At 38.0% G+C, this 22,937-nt stretch overlaps 3 protein-coding genes across 5 annotated transcripts; 1 reads left to right on the top strand and 2 right to left on the bottom strand.

Annotated features, from left to right (window-relative positions):
* Nucleotides 1-348: 348 nt before the first annotated feature.
* On the bottom strand, nt 349-3,857 carry LOC139768914 (F-box/LRR-repeat protein 4-like). The gene is made up of 8 exons (XM_071699564.1): nt 3,765-3,857; nt 3,291-3,523; nt 3,085-3,193; nt 2,549-2,996; nt 1,909-2,104; nt 1,464-1,818; nt 1,056-1,368; nt 349-910 (listed from the first exon to the last, which is right to left on the bottom strand). Exons 2-8 carry the CDS (start codon nt 3,510-3,512, stop codon nt 595-597), a joined length of 1,959 nt encoding a protein of 652 aa, XP_071555665.1. The 5' UTR covers nt 3,513-3,523; nt 3,765-3,857; the 3' UTR covers nt 349-594.
* A 176-nt stretch (nt 3,858-4,033) lies between these two features.
* Nucleotides 4,034-7,212, top strand: Arp5 (Actin-related protein 5). 3 transcript variants are annotated; one of them, XM_071699556.1, is made up of 8 exons: nt 4,034-4,190; nt 4,264-4,410; nt 4,752-5,066; nt 5,146-5,426; nt 5,531-5,749; nt 5,821-6,119; nt 6,237-6,417; nt 6,489-7,212. In XM_071699556.1, exons 2-8 carry the CDS (start codon nt 4,302-4,304, stop codon nt 7,110-7,112), a joined length of 2,028 nt encoding a protein of 675 aa, XP_071555657.1. In that variant the 5' UTR covers nt 4,034-4,190; nt 4,264-4,301; the 3' UTR covers nt 7,113-7,212. The 3 variants fall into 3 exon arrangements, with proteins under 3 accessions (XP_071555657.1, XP_071555656.1, XP_071555658.1); XM_071699555.1 differs by having other exon boundaries at nt 4,035-4,190; nt 4,282-4,410; XM_071699557.1 differs by lacking the exon at nt 4,034-4,190 and having other exon boundaries at nt 4,284-4,410; nt 4,768-5,066.
* Nucleotides 7,213-7,360: 148 nt separating this feature from the next.
* On the bottom strand, nt 7,361-22,803 carry LOC139768912 (uncharacterized). Its single transcript, XM_071699558.1, has 2 exons — nt 22,657-22,803; nt 7,361-22,144 (listed from the first exon to the last, which is right to left on the bottom strand). Exon 2 carries the CDS (start codon nt 22,016-22,018, stop codon nt 20,963-20,965), a length of 1,056 nt encoding a protein of 351 aa, XP_071555659.1. The 5' UTR covers nt 22,019-22,144; nt 22,657-22,803; the 3' UTR covers nt 7,361-20,962.
* Between the last annotated feature and the right edge of the window lie 134 nt (nt 22,804-22,937).

The following is a 22,937-nucleotide window of genomic DNA, read 5'->3' as shown; positions in this document are numbered from 1 at the left end:
GTTACGCGAATGCCGGAATGCCGACGAAATCTTCCAAAATGGCGGCAACTTGGCGCGATACTACGCGAGTCAAGTGGACGATTAGTTAACGGCACGCAATTAATTAATCGAAAATCCACAATTAAAATTAAACATCGCACGCACAGTACGGTATTAAATTTGTAAATCTCGCGAATGGAAAACCGCATAATTAGTACTTGCCGACAAAGCTGTAGCTCGCTCCATTCGACGAACGCTGAGAGCCTTTCAAACAAAAATCAAAACCGATATTTTTTATCTTAATTGGCTCAAAGGAAAGAGGATGGACGGAGCAAGAACATTACATAACAAACACTTGAAAAGCTCATTTTTGAAATAATCCTTTAGTCTGATCAGACTGTTTATTGAATAAAGCACATTATTTTATTAAAAAATATAAAAATTTATTTTATTATAGTATTTTATTACTATGAAGTCCCGATAAACTAAAGTCCTCTATCTTAATAATAAAATAGATTCCTGAAATAGAACCTTCACTGGGCATATCATGATGGAAAGCACTTTCTTCTCCAGATGGGTGCTGCACCGCCAGTGTGATGCACCGGAAAATTTAAATCACAGCCAACATGTATCAAAATCAGTCTGTAACACATGTGGGTGACTTTCCTTCCATTGGTCAATCAAGTTGGGGCTAACATTGGACTCCAGGAGACAGAATTTTTGTAATTTAGGACATTGCTCGATAATAATGGAAAACTTATCAGGTGTCTCGAAATCCACGTCCTCGAGATGTAAATGTTTCAAGTTTTTGCACTCCGTTAGTAATTTTAAATTGCGATCAGTGAGGATAGTAGGAAAGTACAAATGTAATTCTTCCAGGAGTTGACAGGAAAAAAGTAATATGTTCAAGCTATCATCAACGATTTGAATTCTGTAACAGAAAACATATAATTACAGCACTTGAATCGCAAAGAGAAAATCAATGTAACTTTTTCAAGATGCTTGCAAGAGAAACAAATTTTTTAATAAAGAATACAGTAACATGTATTTAGAAGGAAAATGTGGCACACACTTACTCAATTTTCTTTCGTAAATTCTTACGGTCAGTAAGGGCATTAATACCCTGCGATATAACATAATTGCCCTCTAAATTTATTATTTCCAAGTCTGGACATGATTTTTTTAACTCCATTGCAACTGAGTCTAGGTTCATACTAGGACAGAACCTAACGTGCACATCTAATTTTCGCATCCATTTCTTGTTTTGCAGCATTTTGCAAAAAGATTGAACTCCCATATATATTGTAGAATCAAGTTTCAAATATTTCAGATTCTTTAGATTTTCGAGATAGTTGTCTTCAGGTTCTTGATAGCACGGTAGATCCAATACTTAAAAAAAAAAAACATGTATTGGTCATATGTAATTTATCTATAATCTTGATATTTATATAAATCTTCATATATACATATGTATATATACGTACCTTTCAAATTTTTGCATATCTCTGAAATTTTTAATACGAAATCATGATCGACACCGACGCATCCCCTTAACCGTAAGTGTGTTAAATGCCTGCCGCAATTCTCAAGAAATTGCAGGAAAGTAGCAGGGAAAGAAAGATTGCATAACGTAACATCTAATTGTTGCAGATATTTACATCTAGGTGTAAAGTAACAAAATATATTCTGAATATAGGTAGGACAGGAGATATTTCGCATGTTCAAACGCGTATAGAGTCGAGAGTCCAGTGTTAAATTATAGAAGCGCCTATTTACTTGGTTCATGCGGCATAACGTCTTCAAGTCTAAATGCTTTAATATTTCTAGAATCACTTCATCCTGCAAAAGATAAAACATGAAACTTTAGTACACGAGATAACATTGAAATAAATATTATTATGAGAAATAGGACTTCTTAGAACACTTTACAGGAAGCGTAGAAAAAGGTGATAGCTCTTTGGATTTATCCATAAACTTCGCATAATAATAATTTAAAAGACGATGCAAGTATCTCCGCGTAATAGGTAATATCTCCTGCACATCAGGGATGTGATATATCTTCCAAAAAAGTATAGATGCCTTTTTGTACCCCAAATGATACTTATGAAAAATTTTTCCTACATCGCTGCAAGTAATGTTGGAACTAATTAATTTTTATTATTAACAGAATAAAGAAAGATTAAATATTCCCAGATAGCAAAACGCTTATTATATATTTAAATATGTGCGTGAACTCGTGACGAGTGCAAACAACATGTAAAGCTGCGTCCGTAAATGTTCAGCAACAGTATTGAATTAGTTTCAAGCAATGGTTTGTTTATTCAATATTTGTTACATTTCGACAGCAACAGTTTACGCCCAAAAATTCCATTAATATATATTATTATATTTTAAATATCATGATGGAAAAAAATTCACATATCTATGCTGCAAAGCACCATATAAATATGAATCCCAGAGCTACGATTCATGTTTACGCAATGTTTGTGGCAACAATAATACATAATCTGTTTTCAGCAATAATTTGCATGATTTTGCACACTCACGTTTTGCTATCTATGTACTTTACCTTTTACAAATAATACAATGATCAGGAAAATTATTTTGAAGATGGGTTATATCCAAGTGTGCATTTTCGTAATCCGCTGTTAGATTATGATCATCTTCATGGCGAGAATACATGCAGTTAATTCTTTTGAACAGATCAGTTAAACTCTCTGCAGGATTTCTGGGAAGAATCAATTCTGACGTTCCAATAAGCATTACAGCATCTAGCTTTGTGTAGTCGAATACACTGTGCTTAAATTCTAGTCTGAGCCTGTTGGTCTTGAAGTTACACGATTGTAAGGGAGGAGAAAATAGTCTAGATGTCGGAGGCACGATCTGAGGCGATCCTTCCCACAATGGAAACCACTTACTTTGAGAATCTCGAGCCCAAATTTTAATTATGTTTCCAGGATTATATACTTCGTATATAGAGACTCTGATTGGATATACATGTTCATGAAACTCGAATTCTTTAAAACAGAAAATATAATTATACTTTCTTTCCAATAGAAGCGTATTTTCTTTAATATTTTATTTAGCAATTAAAATATTACGTACCAATACAATTGATCTTTCTGACATCTGTTTCAGCCAATTTTATACAAGGCAGATCATATAGTACGTTTGCACGCCATGAAGATATTGAGATATCGAAACCATAACTTCTCTGTATTAAAATGTGAAAATATGTCAAATGTTATAAAATCTTGTAGCATAAACGTTAAACTGCAATTACTTCTACAAAACAAAATAAACATATATACCGCAATGAATGTTTTTGGGAAATCTCCATATTTCGGAAAATTGGTAGGTGCCCCAGATATGTAATCGACAGTATGAAGTGTGTCGAGATTACTGATATTATAATGATTACCATCCTTCACAAACTGATAGACAAAGCAGAGATTCTTCTCTCCTGTTGGAACCCTGCTGATATAGGGATATCGACTAGCCCTCTCAAATGGAGAATAATAATGGAATATCATATTCTCTCTCTCTGAAAAAAGATAAAAGATGTAAGGACTAATAATAAGTCGACTTGCCGTCAACTATGCTCTTAGGGTTTGTCTGAATAGACTGAAGCGCCTCGACGCTTCGTTGCATTTATCTAGCATTTGAAAGTAAAATAGACAATATATTCTGAGCGTTCCAATATATATTCTGAGAAATAATACTGTAAACTATAGTTTGCATTGCATCTGTTCTAGATTTTCAATACTGTTGGTATATATACTTACATTTTAGGAGCCTTGATGTACAGATGAAGGGGTTCGTGAAGTTGAAATGCAAAGAGCCGAGCGCGCACGTGGAACGAACTACGTACTTAATCCACGTGACGTGACTCGTGAGCCGGGACGCGCTTGCCGCGCATGCGCGAGCCTTTCCCAGCCTTTCCCGAGCCACGAACCACGAAGATCGTGAACATGTATTACCCGTCGAAAATATCCGACTACATAGTTCAATGTTTTGTTCACATAGAGGCGCTAGTGAACGAGTTTCATGTAAAACGCCGCATGTCTGTCTTCAGTTTTCTCTGTTTTCTCTCCGTCTGATTTTATAGAGGCAATTAAAGTTCAATTAGTTTACAACTTTTGGAATTAGGATCGGGGAGCTGTCATTTATCAAGAAGAAAAAGAAGAAATTCACTATTTTCGCGTTCTGAGGTAGGGACGTAGTACTGTCGTTCTCTCCCCATCATTGCCATCGACTTTCGATTTCTTTCACATTGATAAATAGAAACTAAATGTTTACAAGGTGTATTCCAAGCTGACAGAATGGAAATAGAATTGATTGAATTAAAAGATATAAAGGCCGTACCGGACATAGTACATCTTTATCCGGAGCGAGTGAAATCCGAGTGTACGCCACTTGTGATTGACAATGGTAATTTGTAATATCTTTGTAGTATCACTCTTTTGTTACAACAATTGTCATTTTTGAGCAAAAGAACGGTGAGAGTTCAATTGAATAAAGGTATGAAGATATTCAACATATCTAACATATAGCTAGATATAGCTAGATTTTATTCCTCTACAATTAGCTGTCGGTATGTCAAAATCATATTTTTTTTAAATATTACAAAATTTGAATGATTGAAAAACATTTAAACCATTGTTTACTTTCTGAAAAACTTGGGTTTTTAAGTTATTATTGTTGTAGCAAATGAGCGAAATAGTCTAATTACGTTGCACATTCCATAAATTAACAATGCTGTTTGACATTAGGGTCCTACAATTGTAGAGTCGGTTGGGCTACTGAGAAGGAACCACAGTTGATATTCAAGAATCTTATAGCAAAACCAAGGAAGGAACGTGGCAAGAAAGATGGGGAACCTCAAGTAGGGAATGACATAGCGAACATCGAAGCTGTTCGATTTCAATTGAAGACTCAATTCGATCGGAATGTAGTGACACATTTTGAGGCTCAAGAACAGATATTTGATTATACTTTCACACACATGGGTATTGATACAGAGGGTAGCGTAAATCATCCAATTATATTGACAGAAGCATTTCTGAATCCCAACTATTCTCGTAACTGTAAGTAGATAGCAATTTATGTTGCCATTTTTAATTTTCAATAAATTTCTGAATCCTACATTTTAAATATACATTTCAGTGATGGCAGAATTATTATTTGAATGTTATAATGTACCATCGGTGGCATATGGAATCGACTGTTTATTTTCGTATCAGCACAATAATTGCCCACCTGATGGTCTGATAGTTAGCGTAGGTTACCATACGACTCACATAATACCGATATTGGATGGGAAAGCGGATGCCATGAACGCGAGAAGGATCAACGTTGGTGGATATCATATCGCGTCGTACATGCATAAAATCCTTCAATTGAAATATCCAGTACACGTCAATGCAATAACGCTTAGTCGAGCAGAGGTACATATTATATATTACAGTGAAATGAAAGAATAAAGTGGATAGCCATATTTCATATTTTATATTTTTCAACAATTACTAAATATCTGTTTCATAATCGCCAGGAGTTGATACACGAGCATTCGATGATTGCTTTAAACTACCAGGAAGAATTATCCAAGTGGGCAGATGTAGATTATTATGACACACATGTTTTAAGAGTGCAATTACCATATATTGCACCCACTACTGCTCCTGGTCTAACGCTTGAGCAACAAAAAGAGAGAAAACGGGAATTAGCACGGCGATTGATGGAAATTAATGCAAGAAAGAGGGAGGAAAGAGTTGGTATTCATAGTTTTATTTATATGTAGTATTACTTATATACAATGTTTAATTATGCATCTATTTACAGTTAGCAGAAGATGAAGAGCAACTTAATCAATTGCTAGCAGTCCAAGATCTTCTCGAAGAAGGTGAAATCGATGAATTTGACCGGGCATTGAAATCCTACTCTCTTGCAAACGAGGCTGATTTAATAAAAATGATTAATAATTTACAAGCAAAAGTAGAAAGGACTAGACAGAAAATCGTTGCTGCTAATTCACAAGAGGAAAATATTATAATGGAAGAAAAACCTAAAATTAAATCAAGCCTACAACCTAAGGATCAGCAGGATTTTGATGAATGGATTGCTGGGGTTAGAAAAAAAAGGTAGTTTCTCAATAAATTTTATATAAACTTTAATCAATAAAATAATTATATACAACTGTATATCCATTGTGTATATATTTATCTATTAAGAAATTATTAAATCTTTATTTCTTATAGACAAGATATATTAGACAAACGTATGGCAAAGAGACAACGGAGGCAAGACATGGCGAAGCGAAGAACAGCCGCCGCACAGGAGAGGATGCGCATAATTAGCCAATTAGCGAAAAAAGAAAAGCGCGATGATGATTTTGGTATGCGAGACGAAGACTGGGACGTGTACAAAGTTATAAATAGGGTATATACCTTCTTCTCTGCGAAGTTATGCAAATTGATATTTTATTTAAAGATGTGTTTTATTTTTTGTAGGAAGGTGGCGATTCAGATTCGGAATTAGAACAGGAGAAACTGTTGGAATTGGAAGATGTTTTACGTCATCACGATCCAGAATTTGATAGTGCCGGATCTAGCGTTCCTATGGTTCCTGGAGAAACTCATCAGCTTCATGTAGGCGTAGAACGTCTACGGGCGCCAGAATTGTCGTTTCAACCGTCTATGATTGGTTCTGTAGAAGCTGGGATTGCCGAGACAATTGAATTTGTTTTAAAACAGTACACTCCTGAAGAACAAACGCGTCTTGTGAGCAATGTATTTCTTACCGGTGGATCAACAGCTTTCCCAGGATTATTGGAAAGATTAAAACGTGAACTGCGCGAAATGAGACCTTTCGGATCGAACTTTCAAGTGAATATCGCAAAAAATACCAGCTTGGATGCCTGGTACGGTGCAAGAGATTTCGGTCTAAATGGCAATTTTCCTGAATATTTGGTCAGCCGCAAGGAATACGAGGAGAAAGGTGGGGAGTATTTCAAAGAACACTCGACAAGTAATACTTACACCCGATCGCCCGATCCCTTGCCGATGATACAAGTGCCTGTAACATCCGAGCAAGTAATCGTGGAGGATGCCGTAGTTGATGTGGAAATTGAATAAAGGTATTTAATTCACAAGTTTTAATGTGTACATTTACTTTTTTTTATTATGTGTTTATACTTATCGAACTAGTTAAATATAATAAAATAAAAAAAGCATATATATGTGAAACATTTTAAATACCTACCTTGTTGGCAAGATTTTAGCAAATATAAAGCTTATAAATGTATAAAATATAGTTCGACCATGGTATATACGAATGATAGGTTTTTATTATTGTATGGATATTAGCAAAAGATATGACCAACTTTTGTTCATGGATACCTACTTTATTACACAAGTATTTTTGTTTGTTCATTTTATTACGAACAAACTACATTGTAGTCTGTTTGCTGATCACAATATACAGTTCCCAAACATCGCATTTCGCCATTCAACACAATTACGCGGGATACGTTTTACTTTTCTTATTTTTCGAGGACAATCGACATCGGCTTCTGGGCGTTTTTCGTGTAGCCTAAAAAATTATGAAAGTGATCCCTCACCTTAGCGATAAGATTGATTTTACAGCAACCTCAGTTACAAATCTCCGATCTCGGTCCGCGAGAGCTTAAGCTAACATCACAATATAATAATACACTGAAATCATCGAGGCCCCATAGGCAGTTACAACTAACACTACTAATTCTTGCGCAACGTATTAATAAAGGAACCCATACCGCGATGTAACGCTTCAATTTTCGCGGCTGCTTGAACTTAATCTGACGTAGAACGAAGAAAGAAAAACTCATATCGTGCGCGATGACATCACAAACTCTTAGATCACAAGTGCACAGCATTTGTTCATAGGGCATATTTGATCAAGTTTAAAAAAAAAAACAATTCTGTGTTTTACACAATATTGCGTACTCACGATGCACAAAATACAAACGTGATGTACACATTGCTATTATGTATAAGATATTTTTTTTTAGAATCTTCTGCATAAAATACATATTTTAGTTTTACATACAGGCAACATGCCGAAATAAATTGAGATATATATAAATACTTTCTATTAAAACAGTACAACATAAGTCTAATATTAAAAGCGTACAATGTTCCAAATATTTGCAAACGAAAATTACAAAGCTCATTACAAAATTAATATAATTCTTAAAACAACCCTGATGTAAGATAACGAAGTTCTAAATAGTATAATATTCGCATAATAATTGATGATGGATTTTATTTTATGCCACGTTTATCACACATAATCATGTAATGAGCTTACAGACGTGTATTTCGTTCGCAAGATTCACCGATGAGTTATATGTACCTCGATACAGCGCAAAAAAAAACTTAATTTAAATATCCATTACAACTATCACAGTTTGAGGTCGCTGCAAATCAATATCTCTCGCCTGTAACGACGCGCTATATCTTATGAAATTTTCATTCAGAGAATGGAAGGATAGGCGTGGAGGACACTTGGGTAGTTTTGTTTACAATAAGATTGAGGTAGAATCCAATTCTGCAAATAAATACAACTTTTGATCCGCATATGCTATAAGTGAGGGGCTACTTCCGTCAACAATAATGTAACATTAATTAAAAGTAATACGTAGCATTAAAATGACGCCGCGACAACGATGACGGTGATGATGATAATTATGACAATAATGGCAATGATAACAATAATCATAATGACGATAATAGTAATAACGATAATGATAATAATATAAGGATGAAAAATAATAATATAATAATAATTCACAATAATAACTAGTACAACAACGGTTAATGTTTTTTTTTTCTGCAATATAATGGCTGTATGCATTTGTATATATATACATATATATTTATGTATATGTATTCGTATGGTGGGGGCAAAGATTGTGACAGCTATGTACAACACATGCTTGCCTTAGTTGTACCATTTTTATATTATACGCACCTATACCCGCCGCGTTAATTATGTGACAATAATAATTAATAATATCCGCTAATGATGTGATAATCAAAATAATTACAATAATAATAATCGTAATTATATTAGTATCGTTTGCTCATAAAATATCCTATATGTAACATGTATCTGCAATAATAACTAGGTATGCAGTATGTACGTAAGGAGGATGTGTTCGGATAGGATATGTCGATAAAAACTATGTTATACCAAGCGTTCAACTTTTTATTATCTCTGCTATCGCCTGTCTTGTTTCTTCTGTTGTATATATATATTTTTTTTTCATCGTTTTTCGCAAAATGACTATTACAAAAGTGCACGTTACTCGCGATTCTTACATTTTACTTTACGTACATACATAAATCGGCGTAGATCTACCTACATCTTCATTGTCGTTTATATTAGTTCGGTAGCGTTTATTATTTCCTTTCAGTTATATATCTTTATATATACTTTATTCTCCCTTAACGGAGCGCTACGATAATCCCCTTGTTTACACCATACATACATACGTACGTACATACATACACACTTGCGGGTGTATATAACACGTGACATGATACTTTCTACGCATCGACGGTACATAGGTATATCTTATCGTCGTATTCATAATTTTGTTCCTCCTGTGTGATTTTTTTTTTTTTTTAAACACGATATTGCTGACGCGGGTACGTGAAATACCGCGGCTAACAGCAACCCTCGCTCCTTCCACTTCCCTTACCCACCCGTTACTCGCCAAGGATTCGACGACACGCAATTCCGGACTTGCTTTCGTTCGTTTTTTTTTTTTTAATATCAAGGCTTTTAGGCACCGTTCAAAAACTCGAGTTGAGAGAATTGTTAGCGATAGAGAAGAACTTACGCTTGTACTTACGGCCTGGTGACTCTTAGCACCCCCCGATAGACCAGATTTAACATGTATTAACCCTTCACAGCTCGTAGGAGAGAATCAACGTAATACGGTATACGGTGATCGGAAGTTAACGGTGAGATACATTTAGCGAGCTAGGAAATAATTATATAACGAACATGATTATATGACGGACAACGTTAACATTACCGTGTATAAAAATTCGAAAACTATCCCCGATTTCACAAATCAATCTCGTATCTCGTTTCCAAACTTAAGACATATACGTAACAGGACTAGTATCATATGTAAATTATGATCCACGAAAAATCTTACTTTAAAACGTACGTCGTAGAACGTCTCGAACTACATAGAACTTTTCCATAAATGTTGTGGACCTCCCTTACATCGTGATCTATCACCTCTGTGCATTATTATTGCGAAAGTGCGACGGTGAAGCTGTAAAGAGTGAATGCAAAGCGCGCACTCCCGCCGTCGTTGCAAAAAAAATATCGTTGGACGAGGAAGACCGTTGTTATATGCAGTATATACATGTGCAGATTTCGTGCATGCGAAAAGTGTCTCAAATCTCTTGTCGGGTCGCTACAAAAATATCAATATATCTGAAATAAAAGGAGAAAGCCGACGGAACGCCGTTTAAACGGCGAATGCGTCCGTTTTCGCCGTTTTCGTCCCCGTCTATGTCTCTTGTCGAATCGATTATTTCTACGGCGATTCGGAAACGCTACGTGTTACATTTTATCTCTCAACGTGGTTGTTCAATCCCGACGTGCCTCCTTGTGTTACGTCCTTTCCCCTCGAGCGATCCGCTTGACGCGCGCCGGTACACTTTGTACATCTCTTTTACATTCGTATTAAATCTAGTTCGGGGCGCGTGGGGCTCAAACGAACCGCTCGAGTCAAAACGATCCGCCGCCTCGATGACGGAAAAGAGCGACGCGCGTATAGTCGCTTCGGCGACAATTCTCCATCCCTCGGGAATAAAAAGAAAAACGGAGCGCCTATTTTGTCGCGACCGCCACCCACCGAGGAATATCCCTTTATTGCTGTAATTCAATGTTGCGCTAATATTCTTCCCTCACGCGGAAATATCCCTGTCAGATCCCTCCCATCCTCTTTCCACTCCCTTCACTCGCCCGCGGAAAGATTGCTTTGAGAATCATTGCCCTGACAATAGTTTATCTGCTACGTATTCGTGTATTTGTGTGTGTATATGTCGCGCGTCTCCGTGTCCGTTCCAAACTAAAGCCAGTACTAGAAGTGCGTGTCCCTTTTTTTTTTAAATATATATATATGTATATATATTCCACCGTGGACTCTGCGACACCTACAAAAATTCCTACACTACTTTATTACGCAGGCCTCTATAAGACTTACGGTAGCACAGTAAACCCCTATAAAAATAAGAGCTATCCTACGTAAACGTATTACAAAAATAAATGGCATTGTACTCTGCTAAAGAAGCAAAATGGTACAGGCGCAATGTCGAGCGACGCGAGCATTGTCAATTTAATTCCCCCCTCCTCCCCCATCTTTTCTCTGCTTCGTCAAGTTCCCTCCGTGTTCGGTTTTTAAGTGTCTTACCCCTTAACCCCTTCGTTCGTCGGACTCCGAGACCGATTTCGCTAAATTCGAAAGTTCGAATTCCTTCTTTTCTTTTTTGTTTCTTTTATCATCTACCCGCCCCTCCTGCGAGACCTTCCTCGATCGAATCCCCTACTGAAAGTCAGGTTTAATTACATCACGTGCTGCTCGTGCCAGGCGACGCGAGGGTATAAAACGTTAGCCAGGTGCGCTTACCAGGGCTATCACAAAGTACGGAGTCGATCGCACGGCACGATAGAGCACTTGGTAAAGGTAGTCGGAGCTGGCTTTTTAAAGTATCGGGAATGAAACGTGGTCCGTTAAAACATTGTCACTTTCTTCTATGGTATTGCTATTCATTGGGGCGTTCAGAGAAACGTATCTAATCCCTCTCACGCGTAAACTGAAACGCCGATTATCAAATTGGTCCTTTCCTGGCTGACATCTTCTCCGATTTAATAAGAGATCAAACATAGTTACATGCGTGAAAAAAAAAATATCGCAACGGAGATCCGTTTTTCCTTTTCCAATGAATAATGCAAATTTCAGAAAATGGCAATATTTCCAAGGACGACTCTGTATATGTGTATAGGAGAGGTTTGGTAAGGGTGCCACCACCAATAGTTCCACATTTCGGTTTAAATTCACTGAAAGGATGCATCAGGAAGATACGTGCAACTACCAGCTAAATTGTATAAGAGTATTTAAGATATTAGAGTACGTGATACATTCGAGATGATAGCTAATCAACGTAACGAAGACGAACTATCTAACATTGACAAATATAGAGCGTTCCAAGATTTTTATCTAATAATCGATCGATTAGTTCGTTAGTTGATATTGTCGTATGCGCGCTGCAAAAATTGGGAAACAAAAAGTTAAACAGTCTCGCAATCACAATCGTGAAATGAATATAATATTTTTCTCAAATGTGTGTTTCCTTTTGATCACATGCTTTCTACGTTTCGTTTCTTTCCTCTTTCTCTTGCCTGAATATGCATATTATGTTACTTTAAATATGGAAAAAAATCCCAAAATACGTATCTATAATGAAATGAAGAACTTTTGTAATAATCGATCGACAAAATAGCATAACGATATAAGAGTATTCCAATAGAATTGCACAATTATAATAGTTCGTAGAACCGTACCTTTTTTATGTTAATTTACTCGCGGTTTCAAAGATGATAATTCCTTGTTTTTTTAGCGCAATGTAACTGCCGCGCGATTTTTTATTCTCAATTTAGAATACAAAAATTCGATTAAAATTATTTATTTCTATATAAAAGACATTTTTTACAAGTATTATAGTAATAATACTTTTAAAGGTCCAACAAAATTCGATTTTATATGAAAATAACAAAACGTATCGATTATATTCTGTATATAAATATACAGAAAAATAATACATTAAAAAATATACAACGAACGTAAATCTCTATACGTAAAAAAATCACTTTTCTCACACGCCACATATACATATATGTTATGTATATCATACTATAATATATATTTCATTCCTCATTTCATTATGAAATTATAAAAACATATGGTTGCATATGTTACATAAACAACATAGTATATAAATAAATGTTCTAATGGCATACTATACTATTAGAAAAGATACGACACTTGAGAATTCCAAAACATAATAAAATATTTAAAATTTTTTGCTTCTTATTCTAAATACGATTGTGTAAGATTTTGCAAATTACGCAGATAACTTAACATCAACACCTTTCCACCCTCGACATAAAACCAATTTTTATCATGATTCGAAAAGCGTCTTCTTATCTCCATGACTGTATGCATCCTAGAATCCACAAACTGACATTTATTTAATTTAACGCATGATGATTTTTGTTGTTTAACGCATCGCGATCGCTAGTTGCATTTGCTATTAATATCACCGATCTATCATGTTCAAACGCAAGAGAGCAACGTCGTTGAGAAATGAGCGTAAATTTATATATCTACAGGAAGAGTTTAATGAGAGGTATTTCAATTAAATTTTCACGATAGCGAGAAATAATTAAAAAAGATAATTATAAGTGTTGATACTCTAATCTTTAATACCTCGAATCTTCATCGCATTAATTTATCTATCGGTCAAATTAAAATAAATTATTTTATATATGCTTTTGATTAAAATAACTTTTATTTTAGTATTTTTTTTTAGCGAGAAGTCAACATAATAACGATGGAAGAATCTAAAAATAAAGTCGTTAAAGATAACTCTCATTTATATCTCTTCCAACATAACACAGCTATCAATTTTATGAAATGGCAGAGATACTGTAGTAAAAACTAATTAATCGTCATTGACACGATAATTTGAGAAAAGTGCGGAAGAATTTCATGAATCTATGCTTTGCATAAAACAAATCCTTAGACTGTAGGATATATATCCTATATGCATAATCTCATAAATTATAATAAATGATTCAATAGATACAAATATTTTATATAAATTATTATATATTTTACAAAATACAATAACATTAAATATATAATGAATTCTGAATAAATATATAATGAATAATATTATTCATTGATATTATATAAATAGGGTAAACTCGGGTAAGATGGCTATACAGGAAAGATGGCCAACCCGTGTTCATTCGATGTTTCATGGCGAGCTAGATTGAAAGAACATAGGTTGGCCATCTTTCCTGTATGGCCATCTTACCCGAGTTTACCCTATATAATGAATTTTGAAAACTAATTTCTTTACAAGTTGCTCAGATAATAAAAATGTGAGAAAATATCTAATACTGTAATGGATGGCAAACAACAGCATTTATATTTCAAATGCGCGAAAAGCTAAACGATACAGCAATCTCAAAATCTTTATAGATAGCTAGATTACCCATTCTTTATCGCCCGTTTACTATTATCTGTAATAATCGTATTTCTTCCGCACTGCAAAGTCATAAAAAATGTGGATAGATAATATAATGATTACGTTGCAGAATATCGCTATCCTGGAAACTAAGTAGCACTAAATTTAATATAAAATCACAGGATATGATCACTAATGTCAGATAAAAATTTACATGAGTACACATTTTTGTTGCTCGTAGGTATATCTTTCGGAAGTTAAAATTAAATATCATAATTAAAATTAAATTAAATATCAACTTTGCGCTCCCGATTCCAAATAAAAATTTTTAATGGAGTAATGCCACTGGCAATGTAAATTAATGTAATAAAATATAATCACAGACATAAATCTGACCAGCCAATTTTTAATAGCAAGTATATTGTACATGACTTTTTTACGGAAACTTATAAAATGTATCTTCATCACAAAGACATATTGTCCAAAATACTTGGTTAACAGACGCGTTTTGCATACAGCGTTAAGAATATGCAGCAAAACATTCACAAAATGAGTTGATACTATCTCTTTTACATTTAATGCTTTACATATAATGATTTATATTACATTTCTTCATGTATTACAATTTTTCACGAATATTGTTGTTATTAGATCAAATAATTTAATATTCTTCACTATTCTTCAATATTCTTCTTGAATATTGTTTCACCCAGAATCGAAAACTCAGAATATAATCGCTGTCCCTTATTGCATTGCTCTCCGTGCAATTCTATAAAACCACAAAAATATAGAAAGTTCGTTTGTCATTTGTCGATTTTTGCGCGGTTAAAATTTTGTTGAAGAAACCTATCCACGTTTACGTAAAAAAGACCAGTACTGTGTATTTCCTAACGACGTCGTTAGATATTCAACGCATATTCATCGAAGACAGCATTTGTGCAGGAGCTAAATGGCAATCAAATCGATCATTAGATCCAGTAGATTATATCTCGAGTATCACAAGCTATAACAATTTCTTCAGCTAAACACGCTCGTTATCGCAATGACGGGAATTAACATACGATTACTATTCAGATAAAACTGCATGACTTGAGTATACAAAAGTCGCTCTCGATCTCTCGTATTCGTAATAAAATCGCCAATGCTCCGCAAAGAACCGTGAAATTCGTTACGCGGTAACTTGCCGAACTGTTTCACGTGGAAGCTTTTACGCCCCTGTCTCCCCAGCGCAATACGTCTTTTGATTCCCTTATTGATTACACTATGTACAAGGTGCTCTCAGAATTTTCGAAATTACACGTTCACGAGTCGTCTCTTTCCCTTTCATGCGATTCGCGGCGGCCTGTCACATTCTCGCATCCTCGATGATCAGGATGGCCAGGCTATCCTAACGTCGAATTTTTCGTACAAATAATAAGATTGATCTTATCAATCTTACGCCAGATCGACGGTTGACGTAAGATCAATTGATCTCTGACGTTGTAACGCGAAGTGGAAAGAGCGAATCAATATTAAGCCGTGCGAGGTCTCTGCCGCGACGATAATAATCGACTTTCGAAATACCGGAAATAATTCCAAGACGTCATGAGGAATATCAGTCGTAGAGAACAGAAATAAGCCAATGAGTATCTATCTTAGTCACGAGCGGGAGGAAAGTAGAACAAAGAGTTGATATTACAATTCTCGAACTTTTTAATATCAATCATCTACGATTTCGGTCAAGCGTTACAGTTAAAATCTCCATCATAAATACACATGCTCGCAACGTATCCGCGACTTAGCACGCTATCTTTTGTTAAAAAGAAAATGACAAAGACGATCATTTCGAATACTTAATTATACATAAAATTAAAAGATCTTTCACGCTTATCTAAATAAAAAAAGGGGTAATAAAAAGCATCGAAATTGCCCGATAGATGACTAAAAAGAAAAAAATTTGTAGACATGGACACCAGAGAAGGCAAAGAAAATCGAGGTAAATGAATAAAGAAAATGTGCAATCTCGCATTCTACGTCGAAGTATTCGCTCGTCTCGCGCGTTATGTGTAAGTATATAGCACTTGTAGACGTATTTTTTCCGCGCTTTAGAAGCGCCGCAGAAACGTCCTCTTCCTTTTTTTTTTTTCATTTTTTTCATTTTTATCGTCTGCCATATATACATATGTATTGGTCCGACGAGGGCTCTCCCGAAGGAAGGACCTGTCTTCCATCTCCCCACCCTCCCTTCCTTCTTACGAAAATACACATTTTTTTGATATACATGTCGCGAATACCAGAACTCGAAGATACGTCCGCGAGAAAAAAAAGCGGTCGGGGTGTGTGAGATCGTTATTTACCGGATTCGAGAGTTTCGTTAAGTCAGTGCTGGGCAATCCTAAAAAATATACGCATACAGCCTATATGTACGCGACATACTGTCTGAAATAGCTCCTAATTCTATACGTATTGGATAACACAGTTAAAAATCTCACTACATTTTTCAGGACGCTGATGTTACTGGCTACGATCGTTCCTGGCTGAAATTTGCCGGTCATTACATTCACTGGAGAGATGCAATCGCGACGCTCGCATTTCTAAGCATCGGGAATCATTGCCGTTGGCGAGCGCGATCTTTTTTTAGATTGCGAATTTGTCGCCCGTAATTGAAATTTCGAAATAATCGTTTTGTGCAATTCCAGTCTTAACGTTTAAGAACGCAAGTAAACAAGCTCTTTTGATTAAACGAATGCACGCACGTACATTATCTCCTATTTGCGCGACCATATTTAAATATCATAAACAGAAAAACAAATAGCCTTCGTAAATTGCGTGCATCAACGACTGACAATTCGTCTCGGATTGGCAAGTAAATCAGCTTAAGGCGCATTGACAAGATAAGAGTAGTTTCTCTGAAAAAGCAAGCATCTATTTCAAACAGTACGATCGTTATATAAAAATTTATAAAACGTAAACCCGCGCCCCGCGCGCACTCGTATAAAACTCTCTTTAAACACTCGCACAAATTGCGAGTCCTCCCCAAACGATAACTTATGATACCTACATATATATGTCTTTGCCCAACACTGCGAAGGTATGCGTCTAAAACGAAGAAAAGGGAAAAGAAAAAATAAAAAGAAAGAGATCGTGAGTGAATAATTAACCGATCAACCGGAACTGCGATTTTTAAATATTCCTAAGGCTATCTAATTTCACTTTTACTTACATATTTATAATAAACTACAAAATATATATATATATTTATATCACTATAATTAGGAGCTGCGCGGTCATATGCACGGAGGCTTTAATCACAGCTTTGTAGTACACTTAATATCTCGTAGAGCTGCCCAATGACTAGCCGACAAAAAAAAAGATCAATTGCTTTCTCTCATTGCACCTCGTTCCTCAACATAATTGTGAACCAAAAATCGCGCGTTCACGATTTCTCACCCGTAATTAACTTAATCGCTCATTAAATTTTAATCAATGCGACCAGTCGCTTGATTAATTAACTACACGTTAATTAATGAAACGATGGATTACGTTAACCAATTGCCCGGTTACTTAACTCATTTCGTCCACGAACATGCATTTTTACGCGGCTCTTCTTCATCAATGAAAGACTCTATCGCACTATCCCCTTTTTAGCGCGCTTACATGCGCCTCAATAGAAATCAGAAAGAACAAGAAAGAATATAATGAGGAGAAAACAAAATAGACAAAAAGGAAGAAAGAGAATAAACATTTCGTATCTTGTAGTTCGTTACGATAAAGATCAGTCTTGCCCAGGTGACGTCGCATCCTCCTTTAAATCGAAAGCCTCAGGCATACGCGCGCAGGATCATTTTGATCATTTCACGATGTGAAAATTAGATCGCTGAAAGGAAGAGTCTAAGAGATAAAAAGAGAGAAGGGGAAAAAAAAGAGAAAAGAGAGAACCGCACAATAAGGGGGTTCGAGGCACGCTAGCGCAAATATATAGCTTCTTTCGATTTGTGTACCTTTTGTAGCTCTACAACGCGGTTTCGCGCGTGCTTAACGCGCAATTATTGATGAATTGCATTTACACGTGTGGTCGCAGTTATCTCGGATTTCGATTAGCTCGAAGAGCGACGGCCGCGTTTAAGATGCGTGCACTTTGAGATTTATTCCCAATTCTACGCGCGGTTGTCATGGTTCCCCCGCGCTTGCAATAAAGCTCGTATAGCGTGATTGTGAGAGAAAGAGAGAAAGAGAGAACAAGGAGTTAATAATAAACTAATGGCTAAGAGCGTTCGCGAAGAATCAACAGCCTATTGCGCCTTTTACGTGGTAGAACTGTTTCTTTTGTAAATGACCTGCATTCTCCTACACTTCCGCTTTATAATACATTCGTACGTCGTATATGTATATGTATATACAATATATATATATATATATATCTGTGTACACCTCGAGATATGTGGAAAGTAAGTACAACTATGGAACTGATTGAAAGCTGTGTGGCTCTACTATCTAACGAAGAACAATTTTCTTTTCTTTTTTTTTTTTATCACAAACGCGCACCTCGTCACATACGAACATATCCGTCGATGTTGCAAAGGGATGAACGTTTTTACGATCTACGGAGAAAGCGACAGAAGGAATTCTCGTAGCGTTTCAAGCTAAAGAGAAACCATGACGACTATGTGACGGGCCGTAGTCGTATGCAGTACACGTACTTTGCCGAAATAAACGCGCGCTCTCGCATGTGTGAGTGTATCCTTAGCGATAATGTGATCGTAATAGTTTCCTTTTTTTTTTAGTAGTATAGTAGTATGTAGTAGCAGTAGAGTAATAGTGGTAGTAATAGCCGTATAATAGTAGCGATAGATAATATATAATTGGGGAAATGTCGGTGGTGGTGATAGATGTGATAGTGGGTAGTTAGAATAATAGCAGTGATAATAGTAGAATTAGCCATATAGAGTGTTACTGTTGTTGCTGTTGTAAAATTAATAAAGGGTGTCTACCAAACACACCTTCGGTAGAGACCAACGTTGCTAAAAAATTTTTGATCACCTCGTGACATTGCTTTTTCATTTTCCTCGTTTTGATATTCATCAAAATAGTAAACCAATAGTTTAAACATTGTAGACAATAATTACTATCTATATCACAGATTCAAGTGACTAAACTCCTTTAAAAATATAATATAAATATGTGTATGTGTCGTAATGATTCGCATAATGTATATGTATATACACACGTATACATATACATATGTATATGTGTATATACATATGTATATATCGCAGGGATTTCATGTAATTCGTTTTTTTTCCAAAATTCCTAGGAAATCCACGAAAACCAAATAAGTAACTTTTATTTCGCCAGTGAATAATTAACAGTAAAGATTTTTTATTTGAGCTATCTTTATTATATATAATCGATATTTTTCGCAATAAATTTTTTAAATAGGGTGTTATATATTATCGTCAAAGTTACATCGATTAAGAAAGATCAAAACTATAGTCGAAACGTCTTGACCAAAACTAATGGTGGTATTGTCGTGACGATTATTAAGATAGCCAGTTAAGTCGAATAAAGAAATCTTTACTGTTAAAATCCACAACAAACCGGGATATTGTAGAATAAATAAAAATTAATATATTTATAAATATAAATTAATAAGAATTTTAACTTACACTTTCGCTGATAGAACCTAAGACTTTGCAAAATCACTAGTAAAATTGTATAATTTGTATTTATTCCACAATATCCCGGTTCTTTTGTGGAGTCTCTAGGAATTTTGTAAAAAAAAAAAAAAATAACGAATTACACAAAATCCCTGCGACATATATTCACAGAAATGTGATTAAAATCAGGCGAAACAAGAGTGCTGAAATCGTGGAGACTCGTAGAAACGATACACGCTTCGGTTTCAGCTAGCATCGCGTACGAATAGCGATCAATTTATTGAAACGATCCGCGTCAGAACGATTTTATCGTTCAAAGATTAAAAACACCGCTTCAAGCGGGTGCTATTCAATCCCACGTTAAAAGATGTTCATGAATATAAAATCCATTAGATTAGATATAAAGACACAAAATATTAGCGAACAATTATCGAACGGTAATCACTTCGCGACTGATCGAGCTGAGTAGTCGTAGCCCCTCCTGCACCAAAACCGAAACCGTATTCCTAAACCGTGACGAGCGAGCATCCGTTGTTACGAACCGGAAGTGGATGCTCGATAGGCACTTTGATCAACCGACGCGATTAAATAGCACCAGTCTCACTGGTATTTTCGTTCACGTTGGAAGCCGATCGATGCTAGATGAAAACTCGCGTTTTAATTGTTACGCTGCATATATTCCGAATACGAAGTCGCGGGGCTCGTATTCGAATACTGAGCAGCGTAGAGATAGAGCGCGGGGTGAAGCCCTGGCGGAGGGATGCCGCGGTGCAGCTGATGCGAATGATGTTGCGACTCCGACGTTGGGTCTAGAGGGGACGACAAGTGCGGATAGAGTTGGGAGTTGGGGCTTTCCAAGGGATCGGAGGAGCCCATCGTTTGGTAGACACTCTGCGGTGTGCTCGTGTGCTCGATGTGAGATATAGGTGAGTTAAGTGTGAACGGCGAAGACGCCGAGGTGGGACATACTACTTGCTGTGGTGATTGGTGTTGCGGCAGGGACTGGGTAGCGCTGCTGCTGTCTAAACACTAGTTGGTGGTCTGCGGATGCAGCAGCGGTAGTGGAAGCTGTAGATTGTTCTGCTTGGCTAAACTGGCGATCTCCGCGGCGATGCCCGCGCCCTTAGCTCCCGCGAGACCGTCCAGGGACGACGGACCCTCGCTGTAGCGCAGATCACAGACCGGACTCTCGAAGCCGGCGCCCGGCGTCCCGGCGCCGCTGCTCTGCGGCGTCGGCGGATTGTGATTCGAGCTGCTCTGATTCATGTCGCGGTGCACCCGATTCTGATGCCTTATCAGATAACTGTCGCGTACAAATGTACGTCCGCAGATATTGCACTCGTAAGTGGTACTAGCGGTATGTGTACGGATGTGAATCGCAAATTGACTTTTGGACGTGAACGTGAGAGAACATCGGTCGCAGACCAGCGGCTTCTCGGCTACGTGGCTCCAACGGTGCGCCGTGACGTAGCTCTTGACGGCGAAACGTTTGTGGCAGATGTCGCACGCGTACGGTCGTTCGCCCGTGTGCACACGTTTGTGAGTATTGAGACTGCTCTTTTGCGTAAACCTTTTCAGACATAGCTCACATTGGAAAGGTCGCTCGCCCGTGTGCGTCCTCATGTGCACTTCCAGATAAGGTTTGCGGCAAAAACTCGCCTCGCATACTGTACAATGGTAGGGCTTGTTCCCCGAATGAAGTTTCATATGCACGTAATAGGAGGAAGCGGAGGACAGCACCTTGCCGCAGACCTTGCAAGGTTGAGGCTTGGACCGTGAGCCCTCCTTAACGGTCTGCTGGCCCGTAGACTGGCGATTCGGTGGCTCCTGTTGCATACCCTGATTCTGCTGCTGCTGCTGCTGATTCTGCTGCTGACTCGGCGGCTGGCCCTGTTGCTGACCCTGCTGCTGCTGACTCATCTGCAACGTCTGCTGCTGAGGCTGCAGGTGACCCTCCTGCTGCGAGAGATCCTCTCGATCGTCGGACAGATTCACCATGGAGTTGGATCCGTCCGAGCGACTGGAAGCGACCGAATAGAACCCCATGGGCTCGCTCTTGATCTGCTGATCGAACATGGATGTCATAATGTCAGCCTGCTGCGGTTGAACCAGCTGCGGAGACTGCTCGTCCTGCTGCTGCGCTGCTTGCTGATGGGGGAGCAGAGTCAGGTTGCGCTTGACAAACTGCTCATATCCTGCGTACCAATCCACCTGCGTGCGTGAACAAAGATCTCAGAGCGGTACGCCCTGGATATGGGGGAGGGGTCGCGGGGGTGGAGGGGGGAGGGGGACAGAAGCGGCGTCAATCAGCGCGCGAGCATCACCCGCCGACGACGGCTGCGGCGCGCGCGGTACGGCCGTGTGTCAGGTTAGACCCGAGGTCCCGCTTTGACATTTATCTTTGACAAGTGACAGAGGGTAGCCAGACACGATCAGCTGATTGCATAACTTTTAACCGCGGGGCGCGTCGCGCCACGGCACGGACGCCACGGCGGAGGGGCCGTCGGTCAGGGCCGTCGGTGGCGATTGACGCGAGCCGCTCTATTTTTAAAGGGTCGGCCGACGGAGAAAGCGGCGGAAATATAATCGGCGAGCGAGACCGGATTCCTCTCGCCGAGTGGAAGGAGAGGAGGGGAGGGGGAGGAGGTACGTGGTCCGTCGTGTGCGCGTCTCCCCTCGGAGGGAATAAACGAACGGGACGCGCTCGCCCGCACGATACGAACCTTTGCTGATGTAGTGGTCCGGGTCTAGGGTCGAAAAACGTCGCGCCTCATCGAGCGCACCGCCTCCCTGCGTCGTGCGGCTTCACGGGCAATCGCGAAACATTTGTACGGTCAAATTGTTTTTCTCCGACACAAAATATAAGATGGCTGCTACTATATTTCGCGACGGGCACCCACACGCGCGCACGCACGCACACGCACACGCGCGCGAGATTGCCGTCGAGCGGCGCGGCGAGCCGCGCCGCCTGATTGGCCGCTCGCCTTAGGCCGTGCCCGCCCGC

This window comes from Temnothorax nylanderi, unplaced genomic scaffold (genome assembly GCF_030848795.1).
Source record: "Temnothorax nylanderi isolate EJ_2023f unplaced genomic scaffold, tnyl_v1.0 TNYL_tig0019_pilon, whole genome shotgun sequence".
Classification (NCBI taxonomy): Eukaryota; Metazoa; Arthropoda; class Insecta; order Hymenoptera; family Formicidae; genus Temnothorax; species Temnothorax nylanderi.
This window is presented reverse-complemented; position numbering and strand designations above follow the sequence as displayed.

What these genes read in the sequence shown, in the direction of transcription:
- LOC139768912 (XM_071699558.1), bottom strand. Translation starts at nt 22,018, where the DNA reads ATGACATCCATGTTCGATCAGCAGATCAAGAGCGAGCCCATGGGGTTC.
- LOC139768914 (XM_071699564.1), bottom strand. Translation starts at nt 3,512, where the DNA reads ATGATATTCCATTATTATTCTCCATTTGAGAGGGCTAGTCGATATCCC. An exon ending in CAGAAAGATCAATTGTATTG is followed by an intron (nt 2,997 to 3,084) that starts GTACGTAATATT and finishes TCTGTTTTAAAG; the next exon opens with AATTCGAGTTTCATGAACAT. An exon ending in GATATGCAAAAATTTGAAAG is followed by an intron (nt 1,369 to 1,463) that starts GTACGTATATAT and finishes TTTTTTTTTAAG; the next exon opens with TATTGGATCTACCGTGCTAT.
- Arp5 (XM_071699556.1), top strand. Translation starts at nt 4,302, where the DNA reads ATGGAAATAGAATTGATTGAATTAAAAGATATAAAGGCCGTACCGGAC. An exon ending in CAAGAAAGAGGGAGGAAAGA is followed by an intron (nt 5,750 to 5,820) that starts GTTGGTATTCAT and finishes ATCTATTTACAG; the next exon opens with TTAGCAGAAGATGAAGAGCA. An exon ending in GCTGGGGTTAGAAAAAAAAG is followed by an intron (nt 6,120 to 6,236) that starts GTAGTTTCTCAA and finishes TATTTCTTATAG; the next exon opens with ACAAGATATATTAGACAAAC.